The 26,341-nt window shown below is 39.4% G+C and overlaps 3 protein-coding genes and 1 long non-coding RNA gene across 5 annotated transcripts; 2 read left to right on the forward strand and 2 right to left on the reverse strand.

Moving 5' to 3' along the window:
• Window positions 1-1,152: 1,152 nt before the first annotated feature.
• rab21 (RAB21, member RAS oncogene family) lies at window positions 1,153-14,192 on the forward strand. Of its 2 annotated transcripts, XM_067490368.1 has the most exons (8): window positions 1,153-1,616; window positions 8,526-8,585; window positions 8,683-8,790; window positions 9,871-9,934; window positions 10,263-10,317; window positions 10,407-10,495; window positions 11,109-11,273; window positions 11,310-14,192. In XM_067490368.1, exons 1-7 carry the CDS (start codon window positions 1,470-1,472, stop codon window positions 11,246-11,248), a joined length of 663 nt encoding a protein of 220 aa, XP_067346469.1. In that variant the 5' UTR covers window positions 1,153-1,469; the 3' UTR covers window positions 11,249-11,273; window positions 11,310-14,192. The 2 variants fall into 2 exon arrangements, with proteins under 2 accessions (XP_067346469.1, XP_067346468.1); XM_067490367.1 differs by having other exon boundaries at window positions 11,109-14,192.
• On the reverse strand, window positions 14,049-20,100 carry LOC137106694 (tetraspanin-8-like). The gene is made up of 9 exons (XM_067490362.1): window positions 19,942-20,100; window positions 19,047-19,118; window positions 18,350-18,466; window positions 17,721-17,795; window positions 17,434-17,529; window positions 15,844-15,957; window positions 15,725-15,760; window positions 15,255-15,338; window positions 14,049-15,090 (listed from the first exon to the last, which is right to left on the reverse strand). The coding sequence occupies exons 1-9, from the start codon at window positions 19,999-20,001 to the stop codon at window positions 14,944-14,946; spliced, it is 801 nt and encodes a 266-aa protein (XP_067346463.1). The 5' UTR covers window positions 20,002-20,100; the 3' UTR covers window positions 14,049-14,943.
• A 111-nt stretch (window positions 20,101-20,211) lies between these two features.
• LOC137106702 (uncharacterized) lies at window positions 20,212-23,644 on the forward strand. Its single transcript, XR_010911993.1, has 3 exons — window positions 20,212-20,576; window positions 22,262-22,361; window positions 22,454-23,644. It is a non-coding gene; the product is annotated as an uncharacterized lncRNA (long non-coding RNA).
• A 269-nt stretch (window positions 23,645-23,913) lies between these two features.
• ndufa12 (NADH:ubiquinone oxidoreductase subunit A12) lies at window positions 23,914-25,594 on the reverse strand. The gene is made up of 4 exons (XM_067490369.1): window positions 25,437-25,594; window positions 25,028-25,113; window positions 24,800-24,887; window positions 23,914-24,183 (listed from the first exon to the last, which is right to left on the reverse strand). Exons 1-4 carry the CDS (start codon window positions 25,586-25,588, stop codon window positions 24,003-24,005), a joined length of 507 nt encoding a protein of 168 aa, XP_067346470.1. The 5' UTR covers window positions 25,589-25,594; the 3' UTR covers window positions 23,914-24,002.
• Window positions 25,595-26,341: the final 747 nt, after the last annotated feature.

Below are 26,341 nucleotides of genomic sequence, written 5' to 3' on the forward strand. Positions count from 1 at the left end.
ATAAACTAATAACTAAAGCCGTCACATAAATGTATAATGGAGTAAAAGTACGATGTTTTCCTCTGACGTGCAGTGAAACACAAAAAGGAAATACTCAAGGAATGTAGAAATACCTCTTGAGTAAATTTACTTAGTTATTTAACATGCCTGATATCCTAAAACTACTCAGGAGGAAATATGAAATTGATACAACTTCAAACTTTGACTTCACTGTATTCCAGAAGCAAATATTGTACTTTTTACTACATTTATTTGCCACCAACCAGCTGCAACATGTGTTCATGCAGTGCTGAACACATATATGCGTGAATATTTTTAATTAAATACAGTAATATACCTCATTTCAAAAAGATTACTGCCCATGCTGCGCATTTGTTGTTCTAATGGTTTTCTGTCATTTTCTGAGGTAAAGTGTCTGATTGCCGACATCCCCCCCCCCACGACCCACCCACCAACAAACCAAGCAAGCACTGAGGGTTGTGACAGGTTTTCATCATGTGACGCTGCAGAGAGGAGCAAACAACACAGAGCACTCTCTCTGCTACCAGCTCTGAGTACCAACTGCTGGCTGCTTCACAAGAAAGTCTAAAGTGTTTTATCAGCGACCAAAGTAAAACTACTCATTCTGGCATAAATAATGAATAATAATTGTTACAATATTGTGTTGGTATCTCTACTCAAATGAAGAATCTCCACACTTCAATCACTGCGACATCCATTGAGGACCAATAAACTGGTGTTGGAAAGAAAATATGTACATTTACTCAACTTCTGTATTTAAGTGCAATGTTTAGGTATTTGCACTTCATTTCAATATTTTCCTTTTTTTGCTTCCTCTGACTTGGCGTTTACTGCAATCACTCATTGGAGAGATTTTTAATAACAAAGAGGGTATGATCAGAAGATAAGAGCAGTTCAAATCTGCTGAAACTTGTATGTGCTCGAGACAATAATGCTTCTGTAAGTATAACCCAATAATAAACCTTAATGTGAAATGTCTCACAATGCATAATTATTTCTTTACCGTTGTTCATGCGATATAATATTTAATAATATTTGGCTAGTAACAATGCGGGGGTAACACAAATTATATTAGTACTGGGATGTCTAATCGAGTTATCCGTCTTTGTAAACATAGACGATCTTCGGCGGTGCTACCCGGCTAACTATTAGCTCAAAGAGACGCCATTAGTTGGGTGAAAACCAGGCAGTCGCATCAGGTTGACGGGGGATCAGCTCATTGTTTAGACCCATGTCGCTCTCATCTGTTGGTAGCTACTGAAAAACTTCAGATTCGCTTATGTTACCAAGGTGTTTCTCACCTAATTTTAGCTCTTTTTTTTATAAGTCGGAAGCTGATGTGAGCTACGCAGGAGTTCAGTTCCGACAGGAGTTAGCATTAGCAGCGCTAGCTTGGTGCCGTTTGTTTTGCTAAAAGCCGAGGATTTCCTTCACACACATTGCCTGCCATGGCGGCCGGAGGGACGGGCGGCAACAGTGGCAAAACCTACTCCTTCAAGGTGGTGTTATTGGGGGAAGGCTGTGTGGGGAAGACGTCGCTGGTGCTGCGGTATTGCGAAAACAAATTCAACGACAAACACATCACAACTCTACAGGTAAGGCGCAGCTGCTAACCCGGGTTAATTGCCGGGATAACCCGCTTTAGACTTCCTAAACGGAGGTGTTTGTTTCATTTAAAAAAAATCAAAGCAGAAGGCGGCGGTGTTTTGTTTAAGGGGGAGGGAGGGAGGGGGGTCGTTTTGCTGTCACTTGCGTGTGAACGCGTGTTGCGCAGCCCGAGCCGTCCCGGGAGAGCGGGGCGATTGCGAAATAGAATTGTTTAAAGTGCTGAAGTCGGGGCCGCCCGCCTTTCCGGGAGTATCCTGGGTGACGAGAGATCAAAACCAAGCGTACAGCGATGTGCCCACATATACCTGACAAGACACAGCGCCGAAGTTCGCTTTTATTAGACTCATGCGAACAGAAACGATGTTTTATGAGTCTGAAACAGGTCATTGTTAATCCGGTTTAGATCTGATGAGGTTTAGACGTTTGTGATCTGGCCTAGAAATAAAAACAGTCACATAACTTTTTTTTAATGTGTGGTTTGATATTCCGAATTACCTAAATAAACAGGAAACTGTGTTTTCTTTTTCTTTTTTTTTTTTTTACTTTAACATCTCTGGGTGGATGCAGTCGATATTCAATCAGTCCTAGTGTAATAGTTTTTGAAACTGTCTTTAGTTTCTGTTGGATGATGATGTGGTTTTAGAGCTGGACCTGGGTGAAAAAGCAGCCAGTCTTCCTGTTACATTTGGCAAAGACTGCAGCTTATTTCCATAAACCTAAAAAAGAATAAAAACTGAATAAATGCCAAATACAAGTTTCAGTTTCATTTCTCTCTCACTCTTTCTCCTCCTCACACGTGTAAACTTTGTCATGGCATCTGTGTCTTTCCCCTTTTCTCCCTTTGATTTATATCCTCGTGTACTGAATAATCGAGCTGATATTTAGACAACGGTCTTTTAACCATTAGGTGACAGACTGGTTAATTGAAAAATTAGCTTAATCGACAGGTAAATCTGCAACAACAGTTAGTTGCAGCTCCACAGACACATGCAACATGCTGTCAGCTACAGTTGGAAATAAATGGGGGCAAACATTTCATCACTTTTCCCCTTTTTCACTTGCTGCTGTTGTCCAGTGACACCGTGTTAAAATGAGCTCACTGTGGAGACTAAGCAGTCAGTTGTTGGGGGCCAAACACACCTGCATCGACTCCAGTTGTTGTGAACTCCTCAGTGTCACTAAACTTGTTGCATAGATTTTCTGGTTCCAGCTGCTCAAAGGTGAGAGTTTAATGTTTTTCTGTGTCGTACATGGTGGGAAACTGAATACCTCTGGACTCTGAGGTAGACACACGTATTCTGACTTTATATATATATATATTCAGGAATACAATTGGCTGATTCGTCGTGACTTGGGTGAGGCAACAGGTTTTTTTCAGTTTCTAAAATCTTACCAGTTTGTGTTTCACTGTGGACTGTGAGCTTTTTCAGAACTGTCCAAAGTGTGGGTGGAAAGCTTTCTAATTGTAATTTAGGTTTTTATACTCGTCCATATCACCGCAGGCGGATAAAATCATTTTCATGTTCGTGTGCTTGTGCATCACATTTCAGCCTCGCTCAGACAGCGCTGCTGCTCCTCCACGACTCTGTGTCGCTTGTTTATTGGCCTCGCTCAGGTTACAGGAACCTCTCGCTGACTGTAGGATTGAGTAAAAGAACAGAAAGGAGGAGGAAAGGGGGAAAATCCAGGAGGTATGACGTGGAGTTTCCATCTGAGCAGCCAGAGATGGAGCATCAATAATGTCAGATGTTTGGGGAAGCTGGCGTTTGGACATCTCGGACTTTTTGAGTTGCATCATTAACTTGGCTCTTGCATAGTAGCGGCTTCTTGTGTTGAAGCTCGAGTCTGAAGCACAGCGTCGGCCAGAAATCCGTGTCTGTTTGTGTTCTGGTCGGCCTCAGGATAATGTTTCTCCAGACGAGGGGGGAAAAAAAACAGTTGTCGTGATTCGTTTTGATCTGTGTCTCCTCTGCTGCTGCTGCTCGTTCATGCACAGGCCACTGTGACGTGAGACACAGCGACCAAAATGTCATTCTGCCGCACTTTTATTTCATCTCATTCAGTAAGCAGACAATTACACGTTGATGGAATAATAAGGAATCTCTTACAAGATCTCAAACACAATTAGTAAAAGCTGTAACACTTTAGAAAAAATATACTTAAAAGACCTCAAATCACTTTCTCCAACAACAAAAACCCAAATGCAGCTACTGCTGCACCATTGGAGCAAAATATTATGAGATGTTGGGCTGCAGCTAACAAGTCTATAATTAATTTGATCAGCCAATGAATACATGGTTCTATATCTATGAAATATTGGAAATTGGTGACAGTTTCCTAAAAATAGCGTTTGATATGTTTTGTCTAAAATGCAAACGTTCAATTAAACAAACAAGCATCTCTCATTTGAGAAGCTGAAACAAGCAAATCGTTTTAGTAGTTTTGGCTCTAAACATTGAACATTTTTGGAATATTCCACTCAGCTGTTTTCTGATGCTCATCTAGGTTCAGGTTGCATTCATTAAATTATCATTTTTCATTTTTACAATTAATCTTCTGCTCTGACAGTCAGACCAGTAACAGCTTGAAATGCGTTCTGGGAATTGTAGACCTCATCAATTGTGGAAGAGATGGGACAGTATTTTGACCTAAATGAATTTACCACACAACGAGTCTCAGTGCAGGGGCATCGGCGTCATACTGAAGAATTCCAATTGATGTAGGAGCACGGACAGAGAAGGGGTTGGAAGAGAGCTTTAAACCCCCCCCCCCCCCCAAGTCATGAAGCCCACGCTGTCACGTGGTCCTGAATGCTGCTCAGTCCTGTAGCTGCCGGGATCAGGCACATGAGACCTAAAGAGTCATATTATGGGGTCACAGCAGGGTGTCGTCATTTTATTGTTGTTTGAAGTGAGATTTTCGGCAGTATTTTGCTGTACATGTTCCCTGTGAATCAGGATTGAGTTTGAATGAAAGAGATCAGACGCAGAGGTTGCTGTATAGTCAAGTCGACTATTTGGACCATGAGTTTTGCATGTGGCCCAATGTGAAGGGATCAGGATGCTGTAACCTCTTTAGCCTTCCTCCTGCTGTTCACACAGTGAACCAGGTCCTGGTGCAGCCATACGGGGACACACACCGTAACTCTACCATGAGCTCACAGATGAGGTGGTAGCTTCAGACGAGCGGCTCCTTCCTTCTCCAATCTCTTCCAATCTTTCAGGCGCATCGATCTGAACTTGTTCGTAGGATGTTGGCAAACTCTGGTTTTGCTGTTTCTGAGAATTACAAACGGTTTAGAGTTTAAGAAATGAACCAAATAGTTTGCCTCTCTGGATCTGTGTGCTTTGTTCACTGCTCTTTGGAGATCGATGCGTAACAAGAAGTGATTTCAAGTGCGATCATCTCAGTTAAAGTCAACTTTAGAGCTTTTCCCTCATTGTAAACGCACTTTTGAGGGACACGCCAGGCCAATCGTGCAAATACTTAAAAATTGTTGTAAATGTTTGACTGTTTATACACATTTGATTTAACCCACCATTTACTTTGAAGCTGACGGGCTAAACTACATTTCAGATCCCTGGGAGTTGCCTGCAGAGCCAACTGTGTCCAAATACTTCTGGACCTCACTGTAAAAGAAGCATTAAATTAAATCTTAAGATCAGAGGATGATAAAGACACAGCTGATGGATTCTGTTCTCGAGATGCAGTCATGTCCCAGCACAAGCTCTGCATTATAAACTGTCAGCAGTTTGTCATGAGACTGTTCAGATCGGAAAGTGGATGTTTTCACATATTTACTTTGATACGTCATCAATTTAGATCCCAGAGGGATTCACCATGCTTTGGATCTCCTGCATTAAATGGATCCTGTGCTGTTTTTATTGGTTGAGATTTGTGGTGGTGTCTCATGCAGTCGCTACCCGAGCCAGACACATTCAGCACCTTTCATTTTGTGCTGCTTCTAAAACCAGAACCGGTTTTGTTTCACTTCGCCTCCACTGTGGTCATTAACTCGTAGACATCAGGGTTTGCTATGTGCAACAACGTATATTTCACCCAAGCTTGGTTACGGGACAGTCACCAGAGCACAGAAAAAGTAATTACGCAGCCAATAATGAATGAGTAAAAGTCACCATGCATATGAAATCATAATTTAAAATCAAATAATTCAGTCCTCTGTCCCACGATGACACGTGAGCTCATTTTGCCTCACGCAGACTTCAGGAACTGATGTAAACACACCCAGAACGCTCATTCCTGTGTAAAACCACAATCTCTCACAGTCCTGCTATCAGCCTGGGTCTCACTTCCTCACTGAGAAACCTGTCCGCCTCTGTTTCACAGTGAGTCAGTGATTTCTGTTCAGCACATCGGAAACGACTGGAGGAAACTCTGACAGACTTGGACCTGCGGGTTCTTATCAGAGGCTGGAAGCTCAAAACATAACTGAAAATAGTTCTGTGGCACAGAGCCTGCAGTCTGCTGAAGAAAAGTGAAAAGTGTAGGAAATCAATTAACCAGCTTTGAGCTCGAACCAATCCGTTTGTTTTTTACTTCACAAATGACCAGCTGCCTGTCGTCTGTCAGGCCTGAAAATAGGAATAAGTGCTTATCTCCACCTCTTGGAGGTGCTTCATTCTGCCATGTCACTTTATTCTAATGACTGAAAACCCATCAGATTCTTGTCAAACTTCTCTACTGTGAACTGGACATTTGCCTAGTTTCACTTAATGTTCTCTACTTTGGCCAATTTACGTATTAGAAAATCAAAGTATGAATTAATTAAAGGAATCGTGGCTGGTATTTTCTCTCTTGCTTAAAAATAGCCCAAAATGACCTTTTAAGGTATCACCTGCCAAAGTGACATGTTTACCAAAAATATATTTACTTAATTCTCATATGTGAATGAAAATGAAAAACTTATCTTTACATTTCAGAAGCAGAATAGTTTCACATTAAGTCTGCGTACTTCCTTTCCCTAATTATTGCAGCTGAGACACAGTTTTCGGTTTTGGACGTCCCTCGGCACGGAAATGGCAGGAAGACGAGGTTAAACATTAACTCCTTAAGGTGAATACAACCACCGAGCCTGTTATGTAAGAGGAATATTTTTTCAGGTGTGTCGGTGGATTAAGGACTAGTGAACTTAAAGGTCATGAAGTCTGTGTCTTAGAAATGTGAAAGGTGCCTCAGGTCAAAAAACACTTTTTGCTCTTGATGCCACATACAAGCAAATAAAGGAGTTTGTGGTAATAACTAATGTTCTTATAGCTTCGATTTTCCTTTAGGTTCAAACACAATGTACGAGTGGTGCAGACCTGTTGGGACCAGACCGACTGCCTTTCTCCACAGGGAAAACGGGACTTGACTTCATCTGAATGAGTTTAGAGTGATACAGAAAACGATTTAATTAAATGCGCAGTGCTGCCATATAAAAAAAAACTAAATTAATATTTAGTTTCTTTTTCTTTTTTTTGTATTTAATCACAGCAGCCACTATAGTTCTTGATTTTAAAATCCCTTCCCTCCTCCGCTTAGTGACCAGTCTCTCTCCGGCCCACTGTCCAGTATGATTCTCTAGTTTCTGTATTCCAACAGTGTAATATCACCTACCGCAGCTGGAATATTCTCTACTCTTATAATTTCGGTTATGGTCGTTTTGACCACATCACGTTTTATTTATGGAACACTTTGCTCTAGAGAGATGCTTTTCTCATCTGACTTCTTGCAGCCTGAACGGCACCTTTTTTATTTTTGGCACAGTTCTAATCACATTATGAGATATATATACTAATAAAATGTGTAATACTTTCCAGCTTTCTGCTGTGAATAATACTGATCAATTTGTGTATTCATTTTTTTTAACCAACAGCAGAATGACATTTTTGAGAATAAAAGGTGTGGGGCAACGCGTCGACGTAATCGATTACGAAAACACGTCAATTTACGTAACGCGCGTCAAAACATGAAGTATTGAAACTGTGGGTGGGGGAGTAAATTCTAATTGTTTTAGCAATTTAAAAGCAAAATAAATAGATGTAGATTTCACCACATTCCTTCAACTTGAATGGAACTAGTTCCAGTTAGGACTGAGAATAAAGTCCTGCAGTGGATATTTGTTTAAAGAGAAGATGATTGAATACAATATTGAAATATAACTGATCGATGAATTCAATTTAAATTTTGAGTAAATCAATTGTTATATTCATTAATTAAAAAATAAAAAAGCTTAATGGGGAAAATACTCAAATATGATCAATTGAAAAAAACAATAGATTCCTTGACAAAAAAAATGAATAATGTTGGGTGCAGCCCTGTTTAGTAGAACATTATCTGGGAGATTATTTGCGTTTAATCAAGCTGTCATGTTAACAATGGGGCTCAAACGGGATCTGTTTGGTCTGGACGTGTTGTGAAGTGGCTTAAAGGAATTTTATTTTATAAGATTTATTTTGGGTCTCTCAATTTAAATTCCACAGTGTGGTTTTGTGTGCGACATTTCCTGGTCAGAAATAACTCCAAAGTTCCTCAGAGCAGGACAGGAGGCCAAATGAAATTGGAGCACTTTCATTAACCTGACATTTCCTTCTTTCCTCTGACTTTGACCTTTACACACCTATTTCTAACTATCTGTGTTTACATCATTCATTAAATCACTCATAAAATAATTTATGTCAGAAAATTGTGATTGTGTCATGGACTTTTTTTATCTTATCTTAGTTTGATATTTGTAACAATTATTGAAACTTTTATCTTGTTGACATTAACAACCTCTTTGAAGAGTGTGAAGAGTCGTTATTATTATCCGGATTATATTTTAGACTTGGGTTCTGGTCCTGGCCTGATTTATCTCCTTTAACCATGAATCCTTGTGTCCTCCTCTTCCTCTGCAGGCGTCCTTCCTCACAAAGAAGCTCAACATCACAGGAAAGAGAGTGAACCTGGCCATATGGGTGAGACAGTGACAAGCTCAGATGTTGGCACCATGCTTATAACGAGCTGCATGATGAAGAAATATTAACCTTCCCGTCCGTGTGTCTTCGTCTGCAGGACACAGCAGGTCAGGAGCGTTTTCACGCGTTAGGTCCCATCTACTACAGAGACTCCAATGGAGCCATACTAGTGTATGACGTTACAGACGAAGACTCCTTTCAGAAGGTAACAGCCCGAGTATTAACAGATTCATCAAAAGCTGAGAATCATCTTTATGTTTTTTGTATTATTACAAAAAAAATATAAACCGTGAGGTTCAAAAGTCTGAGACAACGTAGAAAATCTGTGACATGTAAAATGAAGAAGAAATCGTTCAGAATGTGAACGGTTTCTTCTTCTAGGTAATAAATCAAAGTGAAGCTAATCGGTGTCAGTGACCGTGTCGTTTGTACAAAGCTCAGCTCTGCTTGAGTTTTCAGGTGGATGTGATCGACTTAGAGTCGAGGTTAAAAATATGACTGTGGCTCCAGTTTCCAGCAGAACACTGTAATAGTCCGAGCGACATCGAGTTCTGCGGGGACAAAGCATAGCTCCAAACTCTTCTGGTTTTCACAAAGCAAAAAATGTGTGAGCTGTTCACTGAGAGATGGAAAAGCTGCGAGTGCTGGTCTCAGAGTACTATGAAGGGCCACTAGAGGAGAGCGAGCTCCTCTGAATCTACCGATTTTCTTTATTTCCTGATACAGATGAAAATGTATTATATTCGTAGGCTCAGACTTGTGGAGCCCACTGTATTAATACAACCTTGTTTTGCCTTCCTGTATAAATGTGCACAGTTCACAGCATGAAATCCCCAAAAAAGTCAATCTCACTTTTATGACAGAGAAGAGGAACCTGAGTTCTGTCAGATTGTGCTGATGCTCGTAGTCTTGGAAGGAGAACTAATGCTCACAGACTCTTCTGTATTCAAACAGCATCATGTTTAATCAAAGTCCATTTTATAGCTCAGGAAATTATGAAGGAAGTAAATCGGCCGATCACTATATGCATGAATATATTCTACACAGTAAGGCGCTAAGAAGCTGTGGCGTTAGTTCAGAGCGAGGGGAAAAACAAAATAGTGACGTTGGCAACAAATACGATTTTTAGTTCTAATTATTAAAACAAATATCGTGTTACTTCCTGTCGTCCTCTGCTTCCTGCTCTTCTACTCTACTCTTCTACAGAACATGACTCAGAACCTTTTGTTCTTTAATTTCTTATGTTTGTTGTTTGTCCCCTTTAATTCTTGTCGTGTTATTGCAGGTGAAGAACTGGGTGAAAGAGTTGAGGAAAATGTTGGGGAACGAGATTTGTTTATGTATAGTAGGTAAGTTATCGCACATGATGTAGTTCATTAAATACACAGGGCTCCCAGTCGAGCGGACGCTAAGACACCACTGTCTTAGCTCCTTCGGCTCATGAGTAAAGCTCGAAAACTCGAGTGGGATTTCAGGACAGTGAAGTCGGAGGCTCTAAGCTCAGGACTTTTAACAAGTGTCTTAAATCCTGTTTCTAACAGTGGGTGGTGGGAGAACTTTGAATCTTAGCAAAAAAAGTCCAGATGTGGCGGCTAAACATTGGGAGAATCTGTACAAGTGAATTACAAAAAGAATTCTGTGATCTGAACAGTCAAACGTGTTTTCTTGCCTCTGCAGGTAATAAAATAGATTTGGACAAAGACCGACACGTTTCAGTGGAAGAGGCCGAGAGGTAAAAACTGCTGAACAAACACGAGCGAGCGAGTGTGTAGATAAACTGTGATGTTCTGCTCTCGACGTAACCTCTGTGTTTCTCTTCAGCTATGCAGAGTCGGTGGGAGCCAAACACTACCACACGTCAGCCAAGCTAAATAAAGGCATCGAGGAGCTCTTCCTGGATCTGTGTAAAAGTGAGACCCCTCACAAATCCACCACACACACTTCAGACAGAGCCGGACGGCGGAGGTTTTCTAAAAACTGAACGTCAGAGCTGAGTGCAGACGTTCGGATAAAGTGTCCTTTAATAGCGAGTATCTCCCACAGTAACTGTAAATGAAATCTGTATCTATCAGCTGCTTCCTACAGCGGCTTGTTGTAAACACTAGATTTAAGCTTTAAAATTATTTGTATTTAATTCAATTTATTACTTGTAGGAAGATGTCAGATTTTTATATTTGCTTTTTCATAACATCTAAAAACAGTAAAATAGCTTTTAGCGCTGCTCATTTCATTAAATCAGACGTCTGCTGGCTGCTTTTCTAATCCACATCTCAGCCGCCTGCACACAGCGTCTGTGTGTTTGATGATCTTTGGACTATTCTAGTGATGAAAACCCTGTTGGTGAAAGTAACTGACTGACGACGTTTTCTCTTGTTTCGACCTTTTATCACAAGTTTTTATAAATATTGAAACCTGGACAGCTGAAATATCATTGTGCGGTTGGATGTGAAATTACAGTAAAAGCTCCTGTCACTTGCAGGAGGGTGTGTGTGTGTGTGTTTTTGAACCTCTGTGTGTTTTCAGGGATGATGGAAATGGCTCAGGCTGAGGAGAGGTTGAAGGGTAACGGAGCCAGCCAGTCGGCATCGAGTCGGCGAGGGGTACAGATTGTCGACGATGAACCACAGGCCACACCTGCAGGGGGATGCTGCTCCTCTGGCTAACACACACACACACACACACACACACACACACACACACACACACACACACACACACACACATACACACATTTATCAGTGTGTCTGTTGTCCAGTTGGTTCACTCTGAAATACTAATTAATCGACTGTGTTCATTCACCATCGCCTTTGCTGCTAAGGAGCATGGGAAATCATATTTAAATTCCTTTATTCTCTGTACCCTTTCAAAATAAAAGTAACAGAAGTCTTTATGATTGAAATCAGTGTTGTTTCAGTGACTAAAGTTTCTAAAAAGCACTTTACTTTAATTTCTTATAAAATACTACAATTGAAGTGATTTGGCAGCGACAGAAGTAAAAGTGATCTAACAGAAGGCCTCTAGTGAGTTTCATACTAAAAACTATTAATAAGACGGCAAATGGCAGCCTAGACCTCAGCAGAGATTGATGTTTCCATTTCCAGACGCACAGACATGCTCTGTACAAACCTCCATTCATCTTCATATTTATCTAAAAATCAACAATGTTACGGTGTGAAAAAACCTGATGAGGAGCAGACTGTGAGCAATTGGTGGTTCGACGGCTTCACCTGCTGGACTCAAACTGCAGGAAAAGCATCAGGCTGATCCCAAGTCCTGACCCAGGTCTGATTCGTGTTCAGTTTCATCTGGTCTGGCAAGTTCCTGTTGTTGTCCTGCTATTTTTTTTTAAACTAATTATCTGCATTACATTTATATCTTTGCCTGAGCATCTCTGTCCTCATCGTACCTTGACACCGTGTCAGCGGCCGTGTGGTTGAGCTTTCACAGAAATTCCTGATTATTAGTACAGAGATTAATTATGATTATAAACATCGATTAATCCTTCATCTGCGGCTTCGTGTGTGGACTTGTTGGATTTATAAAAATGTTTGAAGTGTCTGACTCACTACACATTTTTACCAACCTGTCGCCTAAAGGTGCACAGAAAAAAAACGTGAAAGAAATGTCTGTTTTGTGGTTTTGGCATTTGAAATGTTTAGCAAAGTTTCAGATGATGATGAAAAACGGTTCAACATTATTCCTGTTTTGTCTAAAGCGAACGAAAAGCAGCTTGTTCACACAAATTAGAATCTGAAACTGTTGACATTTCAGTTCGTAACTAATTGTTTCAGCCCTAAGACAAATGATCTGATATTGTGCATCTCCAACTTCTGCTTCTTCATCCTCCTCCTCTTCCTCTACCTAATGCTGGTTTGTAAAACACATTTTCCAGGACAGAGAAATAAATACTGTGCATGTTTGATTTCTGTAACAGGCTTTGTTTGTTTTGACTTTTGAAAGAAATGGTAAATAAATCTAAAAAAACTGAAGTGGTTATTTAATAAGTTAATATTCTTGATGGACATTTCTCTGTTTTTTCCAATGTGCCTGTAGCTGCAGGAACCTCTGCTGGGGGGAAAAACACACAAAGTAGCGTTTGGAATATTTGAGAGAGGAACGAAACGCTCGGAGAACATTGGGATTTTCTGAGATTAGCATTGGGGCTATTTTGAGAATCATATTTGATCGTTCTGAAACAAACATTGAAAGGAGCTGCTTGGTGGCAGGTGCCAGGTGTGAATGCGTTTCACCTGAGGTGAGAAGGCTCTGCACATTGATGGGTCTTGCTGACAGGCCTCTTCAACTTTGCATGGACGACGAGGACAGTACCTCAGGATTCACAGACTACGATGGTGCTTCCTATATTAAATCAGGGCCACTGAATGTTGTGCTTCAATTATAGAGGAAAGTCTTTGTCAGGGAGCTAGAAAAGAGTCTCTGGCAGAGTGTTAGACCTCAGATCCACGAGGAACAATGTGGAACCCATCCTGGCTGTGGAACATGTGTTTTCTGGATTTGGAGAAGGCTTTTGACCATGTCCCTTTGAGATTTCCTGTAGAGGGTGTGGGGGGCTTTGGAATGGGCCACAAAAAGAGTGATAGTTGTGTCTATTCTCAGCAACAGGTCAAAAATGTTCTCAGTTGTCCTTTGTTGCTGATCCTTCATGTGATTCTCCTGCAGGCGTCTTAAGGCTCAGCCGAGGCAGAGAGGGTGTCCAGTTTTGGGGACGCAGATGACACTGTCCGGTTTGTATCTGGCTGGATTGAGATTTGCCACCTTTTAAATCGGAGGCAGTGGGTTTTATTTGTGTTGAGTCACTGCCTCCAAGAGGAGGAGTTTAGATATCTGATGTGTTGCTCACCGTTGTCTACGCTCCAACCTTCAGAATTAGATTGTGAATACAAGTGGCTGAGTGCTCAGGCTCTGGACTTCACTAATTTGAAGTGAGCTCTGATTAAAAGTCAGCTGAACCCAGAACAGAGTGGACTGAAGCCTCCACCAGGTGGTGCTGGAGAACGTGGCTGAGGAGAGGGATGCCTGAGCCCCCCGCTTCATAAAAGCAGCAGAATTTGAATGGAAGAAAGTTGAAATATTCTGACATTAGGGATGTTCAAACTTTTCAGAATATTCACAATAAATATTACATTTCCGAAGGTGCAGAGTCACTGTTGCAGCCTTCGAGATGACTTGCTGTGAAGATGTGTACAGTCCTGTTTTGGACTAGGAATAAAATATTCTGCACGTTTTGGAAATGTAATATTTCTTTGTCCAATGGTGTCAAAGTTTTTGCTTTTTTCGCAAAGATACTAGAACAATTATAATTTAAACCTTCCTGCAGGTGGCAAGCTGTGGAAATTCTGGTGTTTTACCACTTTTTCTTGTTGACCAAAGTTTCTTAGAAAGAGAAATAGTTTATTGTAATACAGCCTTATACATCTTAGCATTGTCACTGCACGTTTATCACACACACACACTTTATTTGAATCACAGCATCAGTTAACAGAAGAAACAGATAAAAGTAAAACTAAATTCCCTTTTTTTCTTTAAGTTTTAAGTCATTCAAGTGCCGTGTTTTTACATCTATTTCTTGCCTTTTTTTTTTTTTTTTACACTATCACTAACAAAAAGTAGACTGGAGTTTTAGGTGAAAGAGAAAGTACATTATGCAACAGTGGCACCAAGTGCAAATATCTCAATAGTAGAATAATTTCTGCTCAGCAGACAGAAGGAAAAAATAAACATGTTTTTTTTTTGGTCACAAATAAAGTATTTCTTCAACATAAAGTAGCTTCTGCAGGGAAACTTAAAATGTGGCTCTGAGTCCGTCAGCAAATATTCTGCATTTGCTACATAAAATGAGAAATAAGGAGGTTGATTGGCTCAGAAAAGTGCTTTTTCTTTGTCATGTCACAACAAAATAAGTCCAACAACCTTTAGTAAAATGCAGCAGAAAAAAAAGTTGTGATGTGTGAATTCAGATGATGTGGGACCAAAATTTTTTTTTTTTCAAACTAATCATTTTCATAGATATTGAAATATTTTCCATGTTTTTATTTGCACAATTATAATATATATTCTTGTGTAAAATGAGCCAATTTTGAATCTGTTTTTAATGTTTCACCATGATAAAAATGACGTTAACATTTTGTGCTGGGGAAAAAAAAACCAAACATTTTAAATGAGAAATTATCTTGTGTAAGGAAAAAAGCTTTGCATTAATAATAAAGCCAGTGGTTTCTCAGGTTTTACTATCATTTCATCTACTCTGAGCCACTGAAGGCACTTTGAATTCTGAATGTGTCGACTTCCATTCAAGATAAGCGAAGAAACAACTTAAAGGACTGAACCTCAGGACAAGCTAACAGTAGGGGGGTGGGACGTTTTGCAGCTCCTCGTATTTTGGTGGTGATGTCGTGAAGACAGCAGGGACCTTCAGGACCACGGTGGATGTGGTGGAGTAACGCATCTGGTGGATTATGATGGAGGACAGGATTGTGCCCAGCAGCTGAGAGAAAAACATTAAATATCATGTCAATTCACGAGCGTTGATAATGATCATAAGCTTGTTTTAGGCAGAGCTAATCTTTATGCTAAGCTAACACACAAACATCTCGCCCTCTGAAGTTTACTAATTGTGTCAAATCACACAATAAGCGCTGTAATACTCACTGCTAGCCCTGCCAACGTGAACATGATGCCCATCATAACGTCTATGGCCAGGACAAAGTAGTGAAAAAGGATGGGGAAGCAGGGCTAAAGACAAGGAGAGAGACAAAACATCACCTTTTAAATTCATAGAAAACCTCTGCAATATCCACTAAATGAAGTAACACAATTTAAGATCTTTTGACTATTGCACTGATGCAGTTTTATACTTTTGCAGTCACAAATGCACCTATGATTATTAAAGAAGATATAACAATAACTAATGGGTCGACACGACCTGGACACATGCTGTATATGGATTACTAAACAGGCTGGATGGAGGGAATAGTGTAACAGCAGGTGATCAAACTGAGCACAGGTTGGACAGAAACTCTCGACCCCAAACTTATCCCTCATTATTCCTGGTCAGTACAATCAGCAGAAAACACATTTGTTTAGTTTCTTCACCACTAGATTAATGTTGCTTTACTGACCTTGGAGTAGATGGCCTTGCTCATCAAGAATAAATCCTGTTGGAGAAATTAAAACATTCAAACCTTGCATTCAAAACACAAGTTCTGAAGGTAAAATGTGTCTGTACGGTGATACTGACTCTGGAGTAGAGTGTCTGGCACATGCCCTCCTCCACCTCCACAGGGCTGCACACACAGGAGTCAGGAATGCTGTCCCTCCAGTCCTTGTAGCTGAAGTAACCACAGCATTGCCACTAAACACACAGAGAAGGGAATGAAAGCAGACAGTTACACTGGCTGCAGTGTTGGGCTTTGTTACGCCAAAGATTCTATAACTACCCATTAATGTGACTCTGTTCAAAAATCTTTATTATCCAATGTCAAAAGTAACTCATTGCATCACTCTGTCGATTACTTTTCAGTCAAGTAGTTGATTAAAATCCATTTTGTTGTTTTAGCCATTGGAGGGCAGCAGTGAGCTCTACTACTTGTGACTGGGTAATAATACAATAATATGTTATGGCCCTTTGAGGATTGTTTAACATGGCACATTATTATCTGTAAAACTAGGAAGATTGTGCCAGCTCAGTAACAGCTGATCATTTTGTAACGTAAATAAATACAAAACTGGACATAATTTATATAGTTTTACCACATTTGTGCCTCTGTAAATTTGTTTCTGAATGACTCAAACCAAAGTGTCGACTGCAATGACAATAGTATGTGAAGACTAGTCTGCAATACCGTGAACACATTAAATATTTAACTGAATCCCAAAAACATTATGATCCACTGCATCCTGATGTAAAATAGTTCCCCTTCCACTTTTTTAACAGGTGAACTTCAAGTGATACGGTTACAGAGACGTAAAGGGTTTTTTTGCATGGCAGTAAAATAATCCCCTTTCTCCTGACTGCACCCGACTCTTCTGTGACGTGACACATTTTTACTGTTGCCTAGCAACACTCATGTCCCTCAGCCAGCCAATCAGCTGAGCAAGTCCACACACGTGTGCCCCTTGAGAAATCCTAGGAAACTGGTTTGTCAACAGAAGGACAGTGTCACCCGATTAGATCACATTCCAAAAGAAAAAACTAACAAAAAAAAAAAAAGGACAATAATCCTCTCGAGAACGCAATTACCTCCAAAACGCGTTTCTGATTCCGGTTTTCTTTTCATTAAATTCTCCAACTTTTTGTTCTGTCCCAAATTCTTAATAGTTAAAACATGACACAGTAAACCTCATCATTTCCTGTTCATATAAAGCAGCTTAGTATTTAAAGGTTTCGTATCCAAACTGCAGATAGTATTCAGTACATAATGTTGATGGTAGTTTATTTCCTCTCAGTAAAAGGTTTCAACCTGCATAAACACTGTTCCGCGAGTAGTTTTCTTTCCAGCTGCTTGAAAATATTTACATGTCATGTTTTATGTAGAGCTACAGGTAAAAGGACGCAGACTGAAGCCTATGAGGGAAAGTTGCAGGGATACAAACGTGTGGCTTATCCAGCCATAACCTGACCTAAAATAAATGGATGCCTATTACTACTCCAATCAGACTTTTGTTGATTTGTGTCCTACGTAACAGAACTAGTCCTCCAGGTTTGAAACCACAACACCGAGCAGTCACTGCTGCTTTTATTGGATTCCATTTTGATTGGATTCCATTTTGATTGAACAACACTTCCGCCTTCAACTTGCAGCTGGTGTGTGTTTTATGTGCATCATACCTTTGTCTGAAAGTTGTTAGTCATTTCCTTTACTTCGTCTGAAGCGTTGTCCAGTGGCACGAATTTGTCATAAAGATCCTTTAATGATCCTTCCGCCTGCAAACAGCATGAAGATTATAATAGCATCACAGATTGATTTTTATGTGTAAATACTACAAGTCTGCACAGATGAGCTGTTGGAATTAACCAAACTGAATCTGGAATTCACAGGGTTACATGCTCTAAGGATGTGAAGCCGCGTTAGTTTGATGTCAATAGAATCCAAAGTAGAGTGTTAGCTGTGTTACCTCGGGTCCGTTGATGGAAACAAACAATCCAGCTCTGAGCATCAGAAGAGTTCCAACCACCATGCACACCAAAAACTGCAGACATGAAAAAACAGACAAAGAACAGTCTTTCACAATCTCAAAAAAAATTCACAAATTTCAACAGTGCATTTCTGGGTGAGGAGTGTTAGGAAGTGTTGGAAAATCCTGGAAATTCCACATTGACGCTTTCGGCCTTGAGTTATGATAAACACGCTAATGTGAAGAGGATATAAATCTAAAAACTAAATTAAGAACGAACTTCTTGCGGTTTCCTGAGAGGAAACCTGCTGCTCTCAAACACCAACCACAAAAAAAAACAAAGCTATATTTATACAGGATATAATATACAGTTAAAAGTTTGCTATATCTATTTTTTTTTTCATCAATTATTTATTAATTTTTTTGTTTATCTCTTCAAACTTTTAACTAATGGTTAGTCAAAGAGTCGCACATGCGCTAAAACTAGGAAGGTTTTTTGTTTGAATCATACATGTGTGCGCTGTTGACTGTATGATGAAAGTAGATTAAAGGATTTTGAAATAAATTGTTATGAACTTTTTTCCTGAAGTTTCATCATCCTGTGCAGGACATGTTTCCACTGTACTCACTGCAATCATGCACCCTCTGCTCTCCTTATGGGCTCCGTGGGCTCCCAGGATGGCGACCACCATCGTAATAGCACCCACGATGTAGATGAAGACAAGGGCGTAGGTCCGCTCTGCCAGCTAGAGGCAGAAAAAAGAAAGAAAAAAAAAAAAACGGTTTGTGCTTCGGGTGGTTTATTTCACGCTCGTGTAACTGCCTGGTTGACCTGGCATTCTGTGGCAGTGGGGGTAGAGAAAATTGCTGTATCTATGCCAACCTAAGTGTGTGTAACACTGCATCAACATCAATCCAAGTCAATTGCTAAGTTTCTGCTCCTCATACTGTTTATGATAAGCAGACAATCATTTCAGCAAAAGTCCCGGCCTTAGTCACTGAATAAACAGAAAAGTGTATGGGATCAAGCAAATCTGATGGTAAAGTCAAACTGCTTTTAAGACTAATAATCATTTCTCAAGAGTATAGTTTTTACAGTGTCAAGCCACTGCTTTGGAAACGCTGTTTTAGTTTGGACATAGTTTACTTTGACATTTTTCATATCTATACTTCCTGTTTTGCATTTCAATGTACTTGCAATCCTGTGCAACCTTGTGAAATGTGGGACATCCACTACTGGGGAAGTGTTCCAGGAGTTTGGTTTGGTATATATATACACCAGGATGTGTCGGAAAGGGGCCTGTGTTTGCTGATGTTCGTTCTTACGTTTTCCCCTCCATTAATGCTGCTGTAAAAATGAGAAACCAGTCCGAACAAGATGATTAATCCACCAGTGATCTGAAACAAACAAACAAAAAAACAAGTCTGATAAGTTCCATGCTGCTGCAAACACCACTACCTACATACGCACACACAAACAAAATCACAACTTGTGCCACACAGACCAGGAAAGATACATCGGATTTCATCAAAACAAATGCACAAAGAGACCAGATGACATTTCTATACTTTTACTGTGGCAAAGGTCAAAACTACAGCTTTCTGTGGAGCACGACAGCTGCTTCCTATTAAATAAAATTATAAAATTTACACTCACTGAAACCAGCAGGGAAAAGTAAAATGTTGATGCAATAAATGTTTTTTTTTTTAACACTAATTCATTAGACGCTTCACGTGTAACTTCAATTGCAAAGTAGTGACGGATGAATTAGGGATGGAAAATTCCCCTGAGAGCTTCTACTCAAGTTCATAAAATGTTTTACATATACTGTCAGAAAGGTGATGATTCTAATTTTTTTGTTTATCATGAAGCTCAAAGTGGATACAATATGTAATTGTGCAAGAAGTACTAATATTTCAGCGTGTAACACTGTCACACGTACATGTCAGATAAGAAGTATAAGGCGACATAAACGGAAGTACCCGTTACAGTACGATGACGTTAACGCCATCGTTACATAAGTAACGAACGTTACTTTCCCCCTTTCCATTACTGCGCAGTATCCAAAAAGGCCTTTTTGTTGGACGTAAAGAAAACCTACCGTTTTATTTTTTTTAATGTTCAACGAGTGGCTATTTAAACCTAAAGACCGGACAACTTCCCCCCGCTCTTCCTCCCCCCAGCAGCGGTTTTGCACAGAGCGGCCATTTAAACACTCACCGCGAAGAGAATGTTAAAGATGGTGAAGATCCGTTTGAGGCAGCTGTTGACCTGAGCCATGTTTGCGCGTTCAGACGGCCGCGCAAATACTATGATGTACTGATGTCCACTGAAGCTCCAACTGCAGCGAACTAAAACCGAGAGGGAGTGTTCCGCTTTTATACGTTCGGGCCCAGCGCGAGGACAACACAGGCTTCCAGTGATTCCCGAACAGTAATTGGTCCAGGCGGCGAGAAGGCGGGGTTTGATCATCAGGCTCCGCCCAAAGCACATGCGTCACCAGCCAATTATCCGCAGCAAATCTTCAAGGAGGCGGCGGCGTTGTGACGGATATGGACACCCCCGGTGGACTTCCGGATGGGGGGATTGCACGACCCTCATTCCGAGAACTTTTCGTGCTGTTGAACTTTTGGTGGTGGGCGGTGCTGGTGATCGCCTTACTGGCAGATCCAGCAAGTTAGGAGTTGTTTTGTCTTGGAGGGAATTCTTGTGAACTTGTTGTAACTCATTTCTTTTAACGAGCTATTTCGCTAAACTCCAGCTGCTTTGGAGACTGTGGGAAACCTCAGTTTAGTTCACATTTTTGTTTCTGCTCTGATCCTTTTACTAAAATGGCCACTTCACTGATAATCTAGGTATTTTCTCAATTTTCTATCTAAATGTATATTGGCGCAGACCAGTCTTTGCACTTGTTTAGCTGTTTAAGAACATGTGTGCTATGATTCAACTTGTAATAATCTTTAGAACTTTAGATTCTTTTTTTTCAGAAAGTTCTTATAAATTAAGTGAATGGGGAAAATAATTTCCAGCTTTAACTTGTCAGATAGATACCATTAAAACAGGCCCCACGACACTAAACTTTTACTCTTCCATTCAGCTTTTTAATGTATTTTATGGTTTTTGGACATTTTCCGTCTCTTCCGGTGGTGTTGATATCACCCTATACAGCTGCTGCTTCCCTCTTTTAACGACCTTTACCATATTTTTTTCTTTTATGTTTCTCAATCTTCAGGTTTGAAAAAACACGCTATACATAACAATGTGAAAAACTTGTGACCGTTCCGGAAACGTGGTTCTCCTTTTGATGATATTTGCAATGTTTTACTGACGTGACCAAAACCACAGACATCTTTCCGTTTGGAAGACATTAAAAGAGGGTTTGAGAAGGTTCTGAGCATAAAACATATCATTGTAGTTGCTGAAGGACTTTTTAACACTGTTTCTGAGGAAAAGATAATTAGATTTCCTGCCATTTGTTTGTGGAAACTAATGCAGCCTGTCACCCGCCCTGAGTCTTCACTCTCTGTCCGTATACTAACAGTTTGAACCCAGTTCTTCTGAAAGTACTATCACAACCAGTATTTGTAATAATGCTGATATCACTAAAACTTCATAAGTGTCAACTTTAGTTTTTCACGTGTCTGCAACTGTGGAACTCACTATTTTTTTTTTCTCAAATTCTTAGTATCTTTACTTACTTCATTTAATCGTTTCTTCAGTTTCCAGTTTTTTTGATACCAATATTTTATTGTTTATTACGTTTGGTATATTTGAAATATATATATATATATATATATATATATATATATATATATATATATATATATATATATATATATATATATATATATATTGTATATAGTATATTTAAAACAATTGTTTTATTGTTGTTTGAGGAAAAACAATTCACACGTTCTTACTTCCATTCAGGCTAAATTTTACAATACGCGGCCTTCTTTTTCACATTTGTATAATCTCAAGGCTGTAACATTTTGTCAGCATTGAACCATATGCAGTTCAGTTTCTCACGTAAATGCTTTTTCTAGTTATATTATGGAAACGGAGGCAGATTTTCAAAGTTTGTATTTTATTTGTAAAAACATTATATTTTAAAATTTGCCTTATTTAAAAAATGTTTTGCTGGAGTTTGCTGGAGTCTTTTTAATTTAGGCAAATCTACTGTTAGCTTCAAAGCGAGCGAAGCTCTTTCCAAACTAATCTCAATTAACTTCACAACAGTATGTGGTGCATTAACTGCAGTAGTGGATGAAGTACTCAAAACCTGAACTGTACTCTAGTAAACGTATAAATACACATACAAAAACAAACGAAGTACCACATCGACATTTCAAGTACTTGATTTATAATTTACTCAAAGTATTAAAAGTAAAAATACTTAACATTTTCCTCGTCCTTTTCTGTGGACAAGAGCTGCTTTATGTCTGTTGTTAATACATGTCAATCATTATAAAAATACATAATTCTACTATTCTAATATCAAACGTCTCCGTTTTCCCCCGTGACATTCAAACCCAATTAGCTGAATACTGTGGAGCCAAACAGGCATCACTCCTCGCTCAAACCTGATATGCAGCGCTGCAAGTGGAACAAAAAGAAAAAGAAAATGCCAGTACGACAGGGTGAGGCCCAAGTTGTTTTAGCTATTTGATCCGAAGCTATTTCTTTTTTGTTTTTACTTATTTTTCGTAACAACTGTCATAACTTCCTATAGTGACTGAAGAAGACTGAAGAAGCTGCTTGGATAAGAAGTGAAATGTTTCTAAACTTCAACCTACGGAAAACCAAACCCGGATGACTGAGAATCTTCACCGACATCCCATAGTGACAGTAACAGCCCACAGCAGTATTTGTTTATTTAATTTCAACAATAAGTCACACATCACTCATCAAATGTCCAGAGACCTGAAAACGAGGGAGAGGGTTCACAGAATTAAGGAGCCACATCCCTGTAAAGGTCTTTGCTTCTCTTAGAGCTTCAGTCTGTTCTTTGCCGCTGAGTGGATCAGCACTAGTGCGTGTGGCTGCTTCCATCAGAAGGCGAGTCCATCGATCATATGAATGTGTTAATTAGCAGCAGAATTAGCAGTATTCCATTCTTATTATGGAATAACTAATGCGATCGTAACGTGTAACTCGATTGGAAATTTAGTAAAGTAAAAATTGTAGGTTTTTGGTCTTTTATGTAGTGTAGTAAAGTCGACAAAGGCAAAATTTAATCCAGTACAGACACGCAAAAATGTACTTCCGTACAGTAGCGATGTACCTGTACTTGATATAGCTGCTTCTTTACTACTTAAATACTATTTTACCATAATACAGCAGCACCGCCTCCTACAGAGCTACACCCGTTTTTATTTTGTTGACTTCCGGTTGGCGTCACACTTTGAAGATCCGGCAGTAAATGTAAGTTAGCTTTAAAAAAAGCTTCTAAAAAAGCAACTAAACAAGAACAAGAAACATACTTTAGTTATAACAATCTGATACTTTTTTTATTTGTCGCATTTTCGTGGAATGTTTAACTCATAATTGATTATTAACATTTGTGCGTAAGCTCGACAATGTTATATTTCTTTATTCAGTACATTTAATTAGTTACGTTCCTCCCATAGAAATATACTTTTTAAATATGAGCCACTACCATTAATAAAAATACCACATACTAGTAACCATTTTGAGCCTCACTAGTTAACTATTAAGCAATTTTGTTGAACTAGTGCACTTTAAGCTCGATACCTGGGATATTTCATAAATGCTCAAACAGTTTGCCATAGGCCAACTAATACTGAGCCTCCAAAGCCATTTTCTTACTTTCATGTGTTAGCATGCTAACATTCGCTACTTTGGGTGCAGGTATTTGGTCAATAAGCAAAATATTACATAAGCAAATACTGAAACAAATACTTTCAGCCTTTTGAAATGTACTTCTGTACATAACAAGTGAAAACATATTACACATATTGCCTTGGTTGTAATACAATAGTAATAAATCACTGCAGATTTTATATGTTTATGATTAATGAAGAATTTGATTTAAAGTGTCAGCAGTGAGAAGTGCCCCAATGGTATGTTTTGTTCAAAGTTTCTACTTCATATTTCACACTAAGTATCTTCTTTTAATCATACAGTATTCCCATTCCAGCCGATGTTAATATAAAAATGAAATGCTCATCATAAAGATCAGTATAGAAGTTTTATTCAGGACAGGTTAGACAACAGCAGGAAACCATAATTTACAGCTGGGGAAATCAAATGTGCAGAGTTCACGGAGATCCAGCTTTGGGTGGAACCCATTCGTGGATCTTCTTGCGGGTGGTGGGGTAGGGTACATACTGCTGCGAGGTGCCAGTCACGTTGAACTGGTGGACATCAGCCAGGAACTTCTTGGGCTCTGGTGGATGTGTGGTGGGGGGGTCGTCCGTCATACAGTGCAGCCAGCGATGCCTGAAGAGTAAACAGGAAAAAGTTACCCGACTTCTGACAGATCAACTAATGCGTTTTCTGCAGATTATTAATCAGAAATATATATTTTTTTAATATTTTCTACAACAGTCATGAGATAATGCATACTAAATTTTTAAATGATATTTTAGTAGAAATGAGGAGAAATAAAATGGGTTCATAAACGGTAAATGGCTGCTTATATGGATATGCAGCACAACTTTAACTTTAAGGAAAAATAATTTTAAACAAATTACTGCTACACAACACTGAGGATTTAGCAACATTTAATACAACATAACAGTTGATGGGCTGATTGCTTATGTTTCCTGACAATCTTTACACAGACAGTGAAATAGAACGGACACTACTGTTTTAACCCTAGTGGTTGCTTGTTGTCAGACAACCACTTCAGACAGAGGGAGAGGATGTTACTTGGCTCCAGAAATAAGCTCAAAAGAAAAAAAACAAGTAACAAGTTACTACTATCATCACCATGGGCCTATGAGTAAACATACACACCCCTGAAAAAAGACCCAAGACTGTTAATGTTGAAGAACAGTGTTTTTTTTTTTTTGATTAACATTGTGCTGTTTCAGTCACACACAGTAGGTCGTACCATTCGGCGGGCACCATGCTGCCGTCCACTTCCCAAAAAGTGTTCTTTCCGTTCATCTCTGTGGTGTAGATCACCCAGCGGTGACGTCCTGAGCACATGGAGAAAGGGACAAGACTTAATAATCCCATCGAGACATGTCACTCTGAAGCAGATGCCGGATTTAATGGGTGTTCCTGAGAGATTAGCTTTAATGTGTAACAGTCGTGAAATCCTGCACATTGCACTTACCAAAGAAGTAGTGCTTCTTGTCTTCATAGTATTTGTTTCCGTATTTATCCACACCAATCAGGGCCCCCGTCTTCACATCGTTCACCCTGAAAACAAAACGATAACAGGAATGAACAGCACCTCTAGGACAACCATGACCTGGATTACTGGGAGTCTTTACAGTCTGAAATGCAGCTCAAGTAAACGCTGCTTGGAAAAATGATTGGACCTACGTTCATATGATTATAAATGCAGTTTGGCGCAGCCTTCTTAACTTAAAGCCGTTGTACAGTTTGATCCGCTCCGATAGGCTGTCAACATGCTAACTTCACTTAGCTCTGAACTGAAACCCGAGTTAAACATGTCTTTTCTATCTTATCGAATGTTCAGAAGATTAATACAGGAAATACAAGTATTTTATTCCACTCACCTGAATAGCTGAATTAAAAAACCTCGTACTCCACCGTGACCTCCTATTTGTCCCAAAGCCCTTCGGACGAGGTTGGCATACTCCGCCATATTTAGACGGGACAGTTTAGAGGACGCACCGTTTTGCGTCTTTAACCCATCCGAGTTACTCATCAGCCTGAATCTTTAGTTCCGCATACAAAAATGCATGGTAACAATGGTCAGTGGTGGTAAGTAACTAATACTTTTACTCAAGTATTTTGTTTTTAGGTTTCTTTTGCTTTTATTCTACTTACCACTTTCCCACTAAGAGTGAAAGCTTGGAATTCACTACAGTACATTTATCTTCCAGTTCAGTTACATCACAATAAATTACTTTATTATTTAACAAAAACTACATCTGCAAAGTAACGAGTAATGTCAGTAGACAAAGTGGTGAAAATCAGCTTAACCTTTACAAAATGTTCTACAGTAAGAAGTTTTTGTATTTTTATAAATTCAATAATTTATTACTAGAACCTTTTCTTACTCTTTCTAAATTAAGGGTCAGTTTCTGAATAGGCAAGGTGAAAAAAAAAGGTAAAGACAAGACAAACATGTAATCGACTACTAGAGATCAACATGCACAAAACACGCCAACATAGTGTTAAAGATTTAAATGATGCGTAAATGTTTGGTCACTTGGGGGCAGCAGAAACAAATCCTAAACACAAATTGACAAATCACCTTTTGAGGTGATAACAGTGAACCTTTCGTGGCTTGTTTTTATTTCCATTTTGTAGTTTAAAATATTCATTGAGTTACTCCAGTACAAATGATGGTTTATAACAGACTTGAGCATTTGCTTTAAAATGAGAGGACTGATTCAACATGTGACATCTCTTTACTATCCAAGACAGTGGATCTAGCACAGTGTAGGGACACAGC

Source organism: Channa argus, chromosome 21 (assembly GCF_033026475.1).
Source record: "Channa argus isolate prfri chromosome 21, Channa argus male v1.0, whole genome shotgun sequence".
Lineage (NCBI taxonomy): Eukaryota > Metazoa > Chordata > Actinopteri > Anabantiformes > Channidae > Channa > Channa argus.